Consider the following 13,748-nt stretch of genomic DNA (forward strand, 5'->3'; position numbering starts at 1 on the left):
TGGTTTCGAAACGTCAGTTCTTCTCTCTCCTCATAATGCTGCCAGACCTGCCGAGATTTTCCAGCATTTTCTCTTTTGGTTTCAGATTCCAGCATCTGCAGTAATTTGCTTTTATTATTGCTATATTATTTTTCACTTTTTACTTGGACTAAAAGAAAAGTTGATTTTCTTTATTCAGAAGCACTACTTCTTAAAAAAAAAATCACAGTTTCACATCACTTGAAACTAAAACTCACTGGTTTCTGCCTCATTCTGATTTCAGATGGGCGAAAAGAACCGGGACGATGCCTTGGAAGCTATTAAAGGAAACCTTGCTGGGTTCACAAGGGATGCAAAGATGCACCCAGCCCCCTCTTCGCATCCCAGTAAATCAGGTAACAATACTATTTTAAAGAAATACTCCAATAGCTTATGATTGGTACAGTCGCAAGTTTCTAGTGGGTTAATGGTAATGTCACTGGATTAGTATTCTAGAGGCCCAGGCTAACACTTTGCGGACATAGGTTCAAGTACCACCAAAGTAGCTGTTGGAATTTAAAGTCAATTAAAATGTAGAACTTAAAACTAATCTCAGAAATAGTAACCATGAAACTGTTATTGATGTTGTAAAAAGCCCATCTGGTTCCCTAATATCCTTTAGGGATTGAATCTGCCATCTTTACCTGGTCTGCTTTACATGTGTCTCCACACCCAAAGTAATATGGTTGATTCTTAATCGCCTTCTCAAATGGCCTAAAAAAAATACTAATCCGTTCACGGGGGACTTAACAAAGGGCTACAAATTCTGGCTTTGCCAGAGATGCTCACATCCCATGACATGATACATTTTTTAAAATTGACGAAGATGCTCTTTTCCATGATTTATCATAGCTCTTTGCATGATTTATCTCTAGGCTGACCTGAAATAATATAATCTTTCTTTTCCTTCCCCACCACTGTGGCATATTCAACTGGCACTGAATGCAAACCATTTTTTGTTACACATCAGCTTGTGAAAATGAACAAATTGCCGATTTTGTGGGGTTTTTTTTGCAGACCGTGCCTCTTGTTTGGGCAGTATGGTGGCACAGTAGTTAGCAATGCTGTCTCTCAGTGCCGGGACCTGTATTTGATTCCAGCCTTGGGTGACTGTCTGTGTGGAGTTTGCATGTTCTCCCTGTGTCTGTGTGGGGTTTGCTCCGAGTGCTCCTGTTTCCTCCCACAGTCCGAGACATGTAGATTGTTTGGTCGTGCTAAATTGCCCTTGGTGTAGGTTAGGCAGATTAGTGGGGTAATTACATGGGGTTACAGGGTCTGGGTGGGATGCTCTATCAGTGAGCTCGATGGGCCAAATGATGAGATTCAATTCAATAAAACCAGCTTGTTGCTGATTTGGATTTGGTGCAAAATATTGGGTCCTAAAATTCAAATTTTAAATAACGAGCCGGAAATATTACCCAGCTTGTTGTTTGAAAACATAGATCCCTAAATTGCAATTCTCTCAGCTGTGTGGAAAATATTGGCTATTACTTTGCACAGCAGCCCTGTAAGCAGAAAATTGGAATTTTAAGTATGCCTTTTACAATGAAACTTCAACTTGATCTCACTGCTTTGGCTAGAAAATATTAGAAATATGTTTTGAGAATACGGAATTGAACTTTTCCTCAGAGTTCCCCTTCGCTGCCGCTGCCCCCCCCCGCCAACCATCCCAACATTGCAGCAGTACCCAAATACAAAGGCCTTTCTCAAAGGTGCTGTGCAATCTACTCCTGAAAGTCATGTTTCCTGACTTAAATCTTTACCTTTAGATGTGACACAGTGGTTAGCACTGCTGCCTCACAGCACCAGGGACTTCGGTTCAAATCCCAGCTTGGGTCACTGTCTGTGTGGAGTTTGCGCGTTTTCCCCACATCTGTGTGGATTTCCTCTAGGTGCTCCAGTTTCCTCCCACAATCCGAAGATGGTGTGGGTTAGATTGATTGGCTATGATAAATTGCCCCTTAGTGTCCTGGGATGTGTGGGGTTGTGGGAATAAGGCCTGGGGTGGGATTGTGGTCAGTGTAGATGTGGGCCGAATGGCCTCCTCCTGTACTGTAGGATTCTGTGATCGTAACCTGCAAAGCCCCTGTTTCCTTCAACCCACTGCAGTCCACCAAAAAGTTTTTTTTTGTCAACTTAGTTAATTAATTATGTTTTTGATGTGTTGTTAAGCCACATAGAACAGGAAGTCCAAGGCTTGATTCCTGCTAATGTTAAATTAGCTGATTTCAACTGGGCAGAAATGGGAATGAAAAACTTGGGCTGAGTCCTGGTAAGAACGGAATGGTGTTCTTCCTCTTGTGTGTGGGTGGGGCCTGAGGTGACCTTAGAATTGTTGAATGTGATGCACCCCATGCAGAATCAAACTTTTTGTCTTGAAGGGTGATCTGTGAATCTACATCCCAGTATTTTCCATGTGGTGTATAATTTTACAAAATGAACACAGGCCAGCCTAATAATGTAGATTTCAAAAACTAGAAAACTCACCTCCTTTGGTCCTGATAATGTGACCTGTTAGGTTAGGACAATAATGCCATTTGTTTAACTCTTTCTTTCCTTGATACCAAATTGTTTTGCACTTCTGAAGTGACTGTTACATCCATGTACTAAGTATCTTGTATGAACATAAGTGTTGCTACTGTATTCCTGAATTTAATTGAATGTGCTTCTTAACCATAAGATTGCAGGTGTGTGGTTAAATAAATGTGGAAATCTCACTTGCTATTTTATCATGTTATGGTTGTATCTAATCTGTTCTATCAGCCAGACTGCATCTAACAGCATGGCTCCGAGTTTGTTAATAAGGCACCAGGGAATATGATTTTGTGCTTTCTCATGTGTTAAGAATACTAACAAGTTTACACAAACCCTTTGGCTTCCCTGCAATCTTGACTGTGTTTCATAAGACTCTGGGGAGGGAGGAACGGTAATTACAATTAGAACCCACTGCCATCGTTGGAGATCATTTCTGACCTTGTACAGTTATGGTTGGCAGTTCCAACATTTCAATAAACTGAGAGGCAGACCAGCTGGAGAGAAGCAGTAATCAGTTACTTGGGAGAAAATGGTATAAATAACAACAGAATGTTCCCTTGTCTTTGAATTTGTTGTAATTTTTCTCCCACACCACTGCTGCTTAGAGGTTGTTCATTTTTATTGCAGTAATCTGCATTCAAATCTTGTTTCATTTGCCGACCAGTGCTATCATTTTAAATGACACTGTGTTCAAAATGTATTTACTGCCGCACGTTTCTGCTAGGAATTTTGAACAGCTTGACAGTCTGGTGGTCATTTCACTAATTTGCACCATTTTAATTTTGTCTGGCTACACTACACTACAATGCAGCAAATATGTATCCAATTTGTTTAATTGGTTCTTGTATATACTGGCTGGCAGGAGAGGAATTAATGGTTTTATGTTCACGGTAAATATTTGAGCAATTTAAATCAAGCTAAAAACTAAGTGATATTTCCAGAGGAAAATGACCTCCTCATAAAGCCTAAAGCTCATCTCTCTATCCCCATCCCTTTTGTTGCTACTTGTAGCACTATGGAATTAACTTGTTAGCTTGCAGGCCTTTTTAGCACTTAACCAATTTCCAGGTTTTCATTATGTTATTCAGTTATTCCTGGAACCTTTCTTACCTGTGTGCATTGAAACATACTCCAGGTCTGTTTTGGCCAGCAGAAGCACAGCCTATGAAAACTGATCCAACCTTAAAACAAGATGACTTCAGAATATTTTACAAGTAAATAGTTGAAAGTGAAATAGATCCGCAGGACTCTAGTTGCTGCTACTATCTGTATAATTCTCTCCTTCAGCACCAAGTGTTGAATTGTCTGCATCTGTTATATTCAGCTGTTTGGTGAAGCTCTGTTCTCTGCCTCTGGAAATGTTACTCGTGTGGTGTTGCATTTTTCATTGAATGGCTGTCTGCATTGGCAATGTTTACTCTGGACATCATGCTTTAACTTACTAACCTTTCTGCTGGTTTCACATTGTTATCAGACCAGAAATCATGATTTATTCCTTGGAGTTGGAGGAGTTATGTGTATTTTAATCTTTATTTTGGAAATAGCTGTCATAGTTCGTTTTCTGTTGTATTTTTAGAAGTAAGATTAGGTGAAATTTTATTGGCACGTCTGCCCGAGTTTAGCATGACCCCACCTGAGGCCAACGGAGAATGCCATTCTTCGAGCCTGCCCTCCCCCGGAAATGGGGCAGGCATGCCAGTAAAATTCCAGTCATTGTTTCTTGTTCAGAGAATCTCTTCATTCTCATTTGCCTGTATGTACCTGTATTTTTTAAATAATTTTAGTTTATTTGATTTCTGTGTTGCCTTATTTTGATTTATCCATTTTTACAGATACTCCCCAGTCATCCCTATCAACTGCCCCTCCTTCCCAGTCCCCTGCCTTTCCTGATGATGAAGAATTCAGTGACTTTATTCAGGGGCCTGAATCTGCCGCACCTGCGGCTCCCACCAGTTTCCAGCCTTTCCAACCCTTTCACCCCACATTAGAGGCTGGGCTGCAGTCTGAGCTGGCCGCAGCTCCAGCACAGCCTGTTGTTTCAGCTCTCCCCTCCGCTGCATCTTCATTGTATGCTACAGCAGGGCATTCAGCAAAAATCGGCCAAGGTAACAAGTGCAAAACTTACTTTAAATTGTTTAAAACTAATTGAAAAATCTGAAAGTGTCTTATGTAATTTTATGGCTGATGCATTTTAAAATTTTTGAACTTGTTAATTAATTTTCTTCAACTGATAAAACATATTTGCAATGAACTAACTTTAGAGTTTTAGTTCCTTGTGCAAAATGAAGGCGGTTGATTTAAATATATAGATACATATTTAATTATACAATCTCTTTAGGAATTGGGGTATGTAATCTCGGATTCTGAAACTTCAGTGGGGCATAGTTATGTGTTTTTTTGCTTAACTAAGCTAGGAAACACTTGTTCCACCTCCTGTTTGTTTAGGCCCTTCATTGGAGGAGAAAATGTTTGCTTCCTGTGATCTCAGCATGCCTAAGCAGGCACACACTAAATTTAACCAATCTCAGCCTCTGGCTGACATTGGGTCTAAAGCCTCAGTCTCAAGTCAGTTTCAACCGAGTGCCAAGGCCTGTAATTGGGCCAGCCAAACTGCAAACCTCAGTGGTGTCTTCACAGCAGACATGCCAAAGGATCCAGAACAAGAGACACCTGCTAAAGAGAGTGGTGAGCAAACTTGTTTGTTTCTATTTCCTTCAATAACCAGGATTCTGCAAAATCAGGAAAATATACATTTTCTTTTAATTTTTCTAATTTTTATAACCCATTATAATTCCCTCTTCAACTTTTCTTCTCATGTAACCGTCTTTATGATCTATTATGATTTGCCTGTGTAGAACAACAAGCCTTGTATGTCAAAGATATTTCAGCCTTTACTGAAATTTATTCATGTGGTGTTGCTACACTGATTTGTGCAAGCCCAGGTTTCTTTGTTATAATGTTATTGATCAGTATATTAATAAGAATTTGGTGTGGATTATACATTGTTCTTCAACTTTAGTCTTTACATGTGGTCTTGTCAATCAGACAGAGACAAATAAATATCTCTTGCAGCACCATCCTTTCTAGTCACTGATCATGAAGATAATATCAATTAAAGGTCTACACTGAGCAGCAGCTTAAGTGTTTTTGACTGGATTTGTTGAGATTCTAGATGAGGGATGGATGTATTTTATAGTTAAAATTCTTGAAGTTCATATGTGTGATTGTTTCAAAGGCCTTAAATTAAGTTTTTTTCTATAGGTATTTGAATATCAGTTCTTTGACTGCAAAGCTTTTTCATTGTAATTCACAGCAAATATATGTGGAATCATTTTGCAGATGCCCTAAGATAGGAAGATGTGAGCCTTCTGGAAGCTTTAGATGCCAGGGATTTCAGGAGAAGATTCTGCATGTGATTTGTATTTGATTCATAACTGCTCAATCCCCTCTTGTACAAAAAAACACTTGTTCATTTTTCCTCTACTGATTAAAAGGGACAGTTAATAAATTATGCAGATAAATTAAAGATGAGTATCACCATTATAATCCAAATTTTTGTCAGTTTATATCATTCAGTACACCTCCACCAAGATAGTTTTGTTCAGTGTGCTAATATTCATGTTTAAAGTAATGAGATTGTTAAATAGGCAATTATTTTATGTGTCTTAAACTCTATATTCGCATTCTTTGACATTACCATAAATCAGGCATTACTTACTGAACTCTTTGTTAAAGCATGAATTTCATATTAATTATTGAAGCTTTGTCAGATTTTAGTGATGTGGGATTTCTAAGCCTTTTGTGAAGGATCCCAGATTACAAATCAAAAGCATTATTGGTAGATGCCACCCAGAAACGATCTGTTCAGAGACCATAAATGAGTGCACGTTGTAGTTTAGCAACATAGTTACATTTCTGTACTACAAATCTGCCTATTGTGTACAAGTGCATGTAACTTCTGAGCTGGCAATTCAATGATTTCAAAAGTGGAAGTAGTTTGTAGTATAGTGACACTGCTTTACACAATAGATTATAGTGTGAAAGGACCTAGTTCTGAGTTCATGACGGTTTTGCTGCTCGTCAGCCGTGCTTTGGAGATACACTGGGCTGTGGCCAGGTGTTATCCAGAAGAATAAGTAATTGTGCTGCCTTTTGTGCTTCCTGGTTGATGGTTCAGAGTGAGGTTGCAGGAGATTTTGGAGTAGGTTCATGAGATTGGGAGGGTTACGTGAATTGTGTGGGTGTGTGTGTGTGTGGGTGGGGGTGTTGGGGGGCAGGTTGGTGCCCATTGTGAAAATGAGCTGACAGAATTTCCTTGGAAAATGATGACTGTTCTTGGATAATTCCCTGAAATGTTGTATGTCTCATTCCCGGCAGTTTCAATTTATCAGCCAATGAGAAAAATATTAAACTGATAAAAGGAAAATGCAGCACTCTTCAGATTTAACAAAAATAACAAACTCGAATAAATATCTTCATTCCTTCATTATCACCTGACTAATCACTTTGAAAAATTTTCAGAAATTCTGAACTGGAGCTCAGCATGTTGAGAGAACGTGCCACGTTGCTACTTTCATTCTAACAGTTCTTTTTGAAATAAAATTGGCACACATTAGTATGTCATTGTATTCTCCTGTGTAATTGTTCATTTAATTTTATTTCTTAGGTGTAGGAGTGTATCCTACACAGGAAACACTCCAGCCGATGTTACCGCCCTGGCTCTTCAATGACAGTCTTGTCCCAGGTATAATGTGCTTTGTACTCCTTTAAATCTCTGGCTGAAAATGATGCTCAAAAGGGGCCATATTGAAGTCATTCATTTTTCACAGTTTCATAGCACTTCAGTTAGTGATATGAACTTACAGTTTCCATTCATGACTGTTAATTAAAACAATTCAGTTGGATACAGAGAATTAAAGCTTTTCTCCATCTATCGAATTATAATTTAATCCTACATGTATTTTCTAACTACTGAGTTTTCCTCTTTTGTAAATTCCCATTATTGCTTAATTTTAGCATGATCTTAGTACGCACACAAGATGTGAATGTTCGTTTGGGTTCGAGTGCATTCCTGACTTGCAAATTTACAAAATTATATTCCAACAGACCTCTACAAGAAAGTTCTTGAAGCTACTCTTACCCCATCAGGCATTGATACAGCAAAGCTTTACCCAATTCTTCTCTCATCGGGACTACCAAGGGAGATGCTGGGTCAAATATGGGCTTTTGCCAATCGAGCAACACCGGGCAAGCTTACAAAAGAGGAACTTTACACAGTATTGGCTATGATAGCGATGTCACAGGTACTGGCACATTACTCGGTTTTAAAAATCAGTTAATTTCTGAGCAATTATTTGGATTTTTTTAAATTAAAGTTTTCATTACAGAACATCAGATGTCTGAGTGCATTTTTTTTTGAAATTTAGTATAGAAAATATTTGATACTTGGGAGTGACTGAGTTAGTTGTGATTCAGGCATTTAAACGGAGCTTGAACACTCTCAATTTATGCTTGGAGCTTTGCTGCAATTTATTGGGTTGAAATTATCCAAAGACAAGTTATTTTTTAATTATAAGGGCAAAATATTGTATGTGGTGCACATTTAAGAGAGAGAGAGGAGAGAGACAGGACATGCTGGAAATGCTCAGCATGTCTGTCAGCTTCTATGGAAAGAGAAACGGTGTTTCACATTTCAAGTCAATGGCCCTTCGTTGCACGTACTTAGATGTAGCATTTCTGTAAAAGGCAGGGAGATAGTTGGATGGGGGGAACGTGGAGAAAGAAAACAAAAGGGAAGACCTGTAATAGGATAGAGGGCAAACAGTTTAAATGATGGTACTAGACAAAAAGAGATAATGATGGGGCAAGTTTAAAAAAAACAAAAGGTTTATTTAGAGGAAGTATCAATGGGAAAACAGAATCATCACCCATATTTGCTGTGTACAATAAAATGAACACAGAAGTTATGTGTGTTATGAAATGTTTTTCTCCACTGCTGCCAGTTTTCGATGATGGTTGAACTTGCATGTAATCTCAGATTTTAAAAAGATTACTAGACTTCCTTTGAAAATGAGGTGTGCAACTGCATTTAATCATCAGCAGTAGCCTTGCAGTACTTGTTCATGATGGTGAATAATTAACAGTGGAATTACTGACAAGATTGGGGCATCATGATTATGGAATGTCCTTCATTGGCAGAGGTATAGAATATAAAAGTAAGGATATAATGTTGGGATTTATTGGAATTCTGAGGATGTGACTAGTGTGGTAGGCATCTTATCAAACGCCTTCTGAAAATCGAGAAACACCACATCCACCAGCAAGGGGGATAGAATATAAAAGCAGGGAGGTCTTGCTGCAACTGTACAGGGCACTGGTGAGGCTGCAGCTGGAGTACTGTGTGCAGTTTTGGTCACCACACTTGTGCAAGGATATTTTGGCCTTGGAGGGATTGCAGAGGAGGTTCACTAGGCTGATACCGGAGATGAGGGGGTTGGACTATGAACTGAGACTAAATAGACTGGGTCTGTACTCGTTGGAGTTTAGAAGGATGAGGGGGGATCTTATAGCGACGTATAAGATAATGAAGGGGATGGATAGGGTAGAGGTAGAGAGATTCTTCCCGCTGAGAAAGGACAGTAGGACTAGAGGACACAGCCTCAAGATAAAGGTGGGTGGGGGGGGGGGCAGTTTAGAACGGAGTTGAGGAGGAACTTCTTCACTCAAAGGTGGTGAATCTCTGGAATACTCTGCCCGTTGATGTGGTGGAGGCTACCTCGCTAAATATATTTAAGCCACGGGTAGATAGGTTTTTGGTAGGCAAGGGAATTAAGGGTTATGGGGAGAAAGTGGAACCAAGCCACTTCAGATCCGCCATGATCTTATTGAATGGCAGGGCAGGCTCGAAGGGCTAGATGGCCTACTCCTGCTCCTACTTTTTATGTTCTTATAATTGTATAAAACACTGGTGAGGCCACAGCTGGAATATTGTGTGCAGTTGTGGTCACCGTATTACAGGAAGGATGTAATTGCTCTGGAGAGTGTGCAGAGGAGGTTTACAAGAATGTTGCCAGGGCTAGAAAACTGTAGCTATGAGGAAAGACTGGAGAAATTGGGGTTATTTTCCTTGGAACAAAGAAGGCTGAGGGGTGACTTAATAGAGTACAAAATTATGAGGGGAAGAGATAGAGGGGACAGGATGAAATTGTTTCCCTTGGTGGCGAATTCTAGAACCAGGGGACAGAGATTCATGATAAGTGGCAGTAGGTTTAGAGGGGACATGAGGAAGAACATTTTTAATCAAAAGATGATGGGTTTCTGGAATTTGCTGCCCGAGTTGGTGATGGAGGCAGAGACCCTAAACTCCTTTTAAAAAGTACCTGGATCTGCACTTTAAGTGCCGTAAGTTACAGGACCTTGGGTCATGTGCAGGAAAGTGATTAGAAAGGGCACCTGGTGTCCCCAGGCTAGCATAGACAAGATGGACAAAATGGTGGTTTTGTCACCTTCTGTGGTTCTACGATTGTAAATAAAGGGCCTAATTCCTGTGAGATAATTGAAATATCATGTTTGGTAAGCAACTGAATGTAATTAAAAGCTTCAGAAATTTGAGTTGATTAGAAGGTATCAAAGCATTTAAACCAGAATATTGTGGAAAGAAACTGTAGTTTGTTCATTGTGGTTTCAGTTCTGTGTCCCACTAGTTCATGATTTTTTTCCCCTCAGAGAGGCATTCCTGCGTTGAATCTTGAAAATCTCAACCAATTTCCATCTGCTCCTATTCCTACATTAAGTGGGACCTCGCTGACTTTGCCTACTTCAGTGCCACAGCAGCCTATGATATCGGTGCCAACTGGTACGACTGTATCTATGTCTGTTCACACAGGCCAGTCTGTGGTAGGAATGAGCCTTCCTGTACCAATGGGTGGCAGCACAACCCAAGTTTCCAGTGGTTTTGTGGCATCTTTCCCTGGCAGTCAGGTAACTACCAGTATTACTTTTGTGCAACAATATTTAGGACAAGAAGTACAATGATATAAATATAGTATAAAAATAGCACAAATACAACACTACAAATAATGCACTAAAATAGTAATTTTGAGATTGAGAGCTGGTTAAGAAAGTATTATAGATTATTAATTAAAGCAACAAATAGGGAGGTTGTTTCCACTGACAGGTCAAACTAAAACTAGTGGGCATGGCCTTAAAATAAGGAGGAACAGATTTAGGACTGAGTTGAGGAGGAACTTCTTCACCCAAAGGGTTGTGAATCTGTGGCATTCCCTGCCCAGTGAAGAGTTGAGGCTACCTCACTGTTTTTAAGGCAAGGATAGATAAATATTTGAACAGTAAAAGTATTAAGCGTTATGGTGAGCGGGCGGGTAAGTGGAGCTGAGTCCGTGAAAAGATCAGCTGTGATCTTATTGAATGGCGGAGCAGGCTTGAGGGGGCCAAATGGCCTACTCCTGCTCATAGTTTTTATGTTCTTGTGCTCTTACGCTGAGATTATCAGTCCTGACTCCCTGTTGCCGCAGCCTTAACTAAAGCAACGTAACAGGATATCTTGTCTCCACTCAACATTCTCCACTGGGGAACAATTCCCTCTGCAATATAGTATCCCAGAGATGGTAAACAGAAACAAGAATAGAATTTTTAAAAATTGAACAGTACGCTCAGCTGATTCTCGAAATCCATAAAGACAACCTACAAAAAGAAGCAAGGAGAAGAGAACTTCCCATTTTGCAATGGAGAACGAGAGGAGGTGGCGATGAGAAACTGCGATATAGCCAGAAACCTTGATATAATCAATGTCTGCGTGAACTCGGAAGTTCTTTTTCTTTATTCTATCTTGATGCTGATTCCTTATTTATGCAGAATATTTTAAATAGACTCGAGTTGTCTTCTAATGCATGATACAAGGCAAGTTTTGATGGAGCTCTGAAAACTAATCGGTAACTTCCGATGATTCCATTTAGAAACATATATTCCAGTCAGCAGTTTTTCAGGTTAACTTGTTGACTGCACATCCTGTCCTGAAGCTGTTGGGTTTATGATGGGGTGCAGTGCCACTGGTACTGGCAGCAATGTAATGTCTTACTTAAATGATCATTTTTCCCATGTGAGCTTGCTTCTGAGGTGTCCTTCTTGATTGAGCCCAATCCTGTCCTTAATGTTCACATGCATATGGACTTTCTTGTGTAGTGAATAGAAGCTGGTGTATGTTTTGTTCTGCACTATTAATTAAGAAAATGATTGTGCTTTCCAGCTTTATTTTAATTTTTTGAGCTGCTGTAACTGTCCATTGGGCTCTGATTTGTTTTTAGCTAACAGAAGTGAATGAGTAAAGTCATTTAGGTTCTTTTGACAGCTTTTGTTCGATTATGTCATTGTCTTTCATTAAATTAAATAGCTAACTTGCCTGGTCAAAAAATTAAAATAAAGGAGTTGATTCCCTGATACATCATGCATGAAATGCTAGTTTAGGAAACTGTCCTGGCTTTGTATCCAGTTAGGGAATCAATCCAAATAAAACCAGGATGGAAAGTTGAAAATAAAAACATAAAATGCTCTTTCATTAATATCTGAGAAGAGAAAAGGCAGAGCAAAACCAGTTTTAACTTGCCATTTTTCTTTGCTATGTATTTCAAGCATTTTCTTCTTTCCCTGTAGTTTTATGCCAATCTAAGATTATCTTAGCAGATGTCAGCATTGCAGCCTCTATCATCTTTGTAATCTTGACTTTAAAAGAAACGTTGCAAAGACTAAATTCACAGTATTGTTGCACATTAACACTTTGCCTTTTAGCTAAAGCGTATATATAGGATGATAGTTATAGTGGATATTTGGTCAGTATATGTCGAGTGAATATTGTTTATGATATTTAAGAAAAAGGTTTGCAATTCAATGCAATAGCAGTAACTGAACCATTTTAACCATATAAAACTGTCCCTTTCCCAGGCTGTAAAATCTGATGATGATGATTTCCAAGATTTTCAGGAGGCACCCAAGCCTAACACAACTGATGATTCATTCAAGGGATTCAAGAATGAAACCTCTGGAAGTCTATCGAAGACAACAAACTCACAGACCACAATCAGGTTTGAACCATTGACACGCAGTCGTTCTCTGCATAGTTAGATCAAGCCAAGTGAAATTCCAAATGCCAATTTAGGGAACCAGACAGCCTGGCAATGCAGTAAAAGTTTAAAGTTTATTTATTAGTGTCACAAGTAGACTTACGTTAACACTGCAATTAAGTTACTGTGAAAATCCCCTAGTTGTTCCACTCCAGCACCTGTTCAGGTACACTGAGCAAGAACTTAGCATGGCCAGTGCATCTAGTGAGCATCTCTTTCAGACTGAGAGGAAACTGGAGTACCTGGAGGAAACCAACGCAGACATAGGAAGAACATGCAGTATAGACAGTGACCCAAGCTGGGAATTGAACCCAGGTCCCGAGTGCTGTGAGGCAGCAACGCTAACCACGGTGCCACCATGCCGCCTTAGTGTATGTAGTACAGTAAATGACTTTCAGTAACAGCAGTAAACTTATTATGCTTTATTAACAAGGCTGGCAAAAAAGAAATGGTGTAGAACATCATTCCTACATTGATTTCTTCATAATTTTGACAGTTTGGGCTGGTGATGTCTTCCACTCCAATTGAAATTATGTTGTAGCATTGAGCCAACAAATATCACATTTGAGTGACTGCCCTTTACTTGATGCCTTTTGATCAAATGAGGTAGAAGTTCAGAATTGAATTAGTCATTAATATTGGTTCAAGTAGAATACCAAATGATTCCTATTGGCTCCAGAAGCAGCAAGAAGGTTGGTAAATATTAGCTCTGCAGATTTATCTGTACTTGCTGCTGGGCAAAAATAAATACCATTCATTATCCAAACCAAGTACACAAGATAGGATAGCTAATTCACATTTGCCCAAATATTGTTTAATAGCTTGGTTATTGCTAGGGATCCAAAACTACTTTAGGGCTAACTTGTAAAGATCTTAAATTCATTTTGCCGTCCTTGCAACATTCAATTTTCAGGGGAAAAGTTGACACCGAGTAGTAAAGTCTGTTGGTGTCTCAAATAAATGATTGTGCCATAAAGCTGAATCTCAAGGCCTTTGTCATAAAGCTGGAGTATTGTCTCGATTTCTGGACACCAGAAGGATGCAAAGGCTACAAAGAAG

General features: G+C 39.3%; 1 protein-coding gene across 6 annotated transcripts in view; it reads left to right on the forward strand.

The window, feature by feature from the left end:
- The window catches only part of synrg (synergin, gamma), a 117,712-nt gene that overhangs the window by 28,108 nt on the left and 75,856 nt on the right, over window positions 1–13,748 (forward strand). For 3 of the 6 annotated variants that reach the window (XM_080210936.1, XM_080210937.1, XM_080210939.1), the window contains 7 exons: window positions 263–374; window positions 4,386–4,658; window positions 4,999–5,238; window positions 7,220–7,297; window positions 7,660–7,856; window positions 10,279–10,533; window positions 12,511–12,650. In XM_080210936.1, the coding sequence (XP_080067062.1) occupies window positions 263–374; window positions 4,386–4,658; window positions 4,999–5,238; window positions 7,220–7,297; window positions 7,660–7,856; window positions 10,279–10,533; window positions 12,511–12,650 (1,295 nt within the window). The remainder of the gene's footprint in view (window positions 1–262; window positions 375–4,385; window positions 4,659–4,998; window positions 5,239–7,219; window positions 7,298–7,659; window positions 7,857–10,278; window positions 10,534–12,510; window positions 12,651–13,748) is intronic. The other 3 variants (XM_080210941.1, XM_080210942.1, XM_080210940.1) reach the window with 2 other exon arrangements.

Source organism: Carcharhinus amblyrhynchos, chromosome 23, assembly GCF_965287045.1.
Source record: "Carcharhinus amblyrhynchos chromosome 23, sCarAmb.v2.hapA, whole genome shotgun sequence".
Classification (NCBI taxonomy): Eukaryota; Metazoa; Chordata; class Chondrichthyes; order Carcharhiniformes; family Carcharhinidae; genus Carcharhinus; species Carcharhinus amblyrhynchos.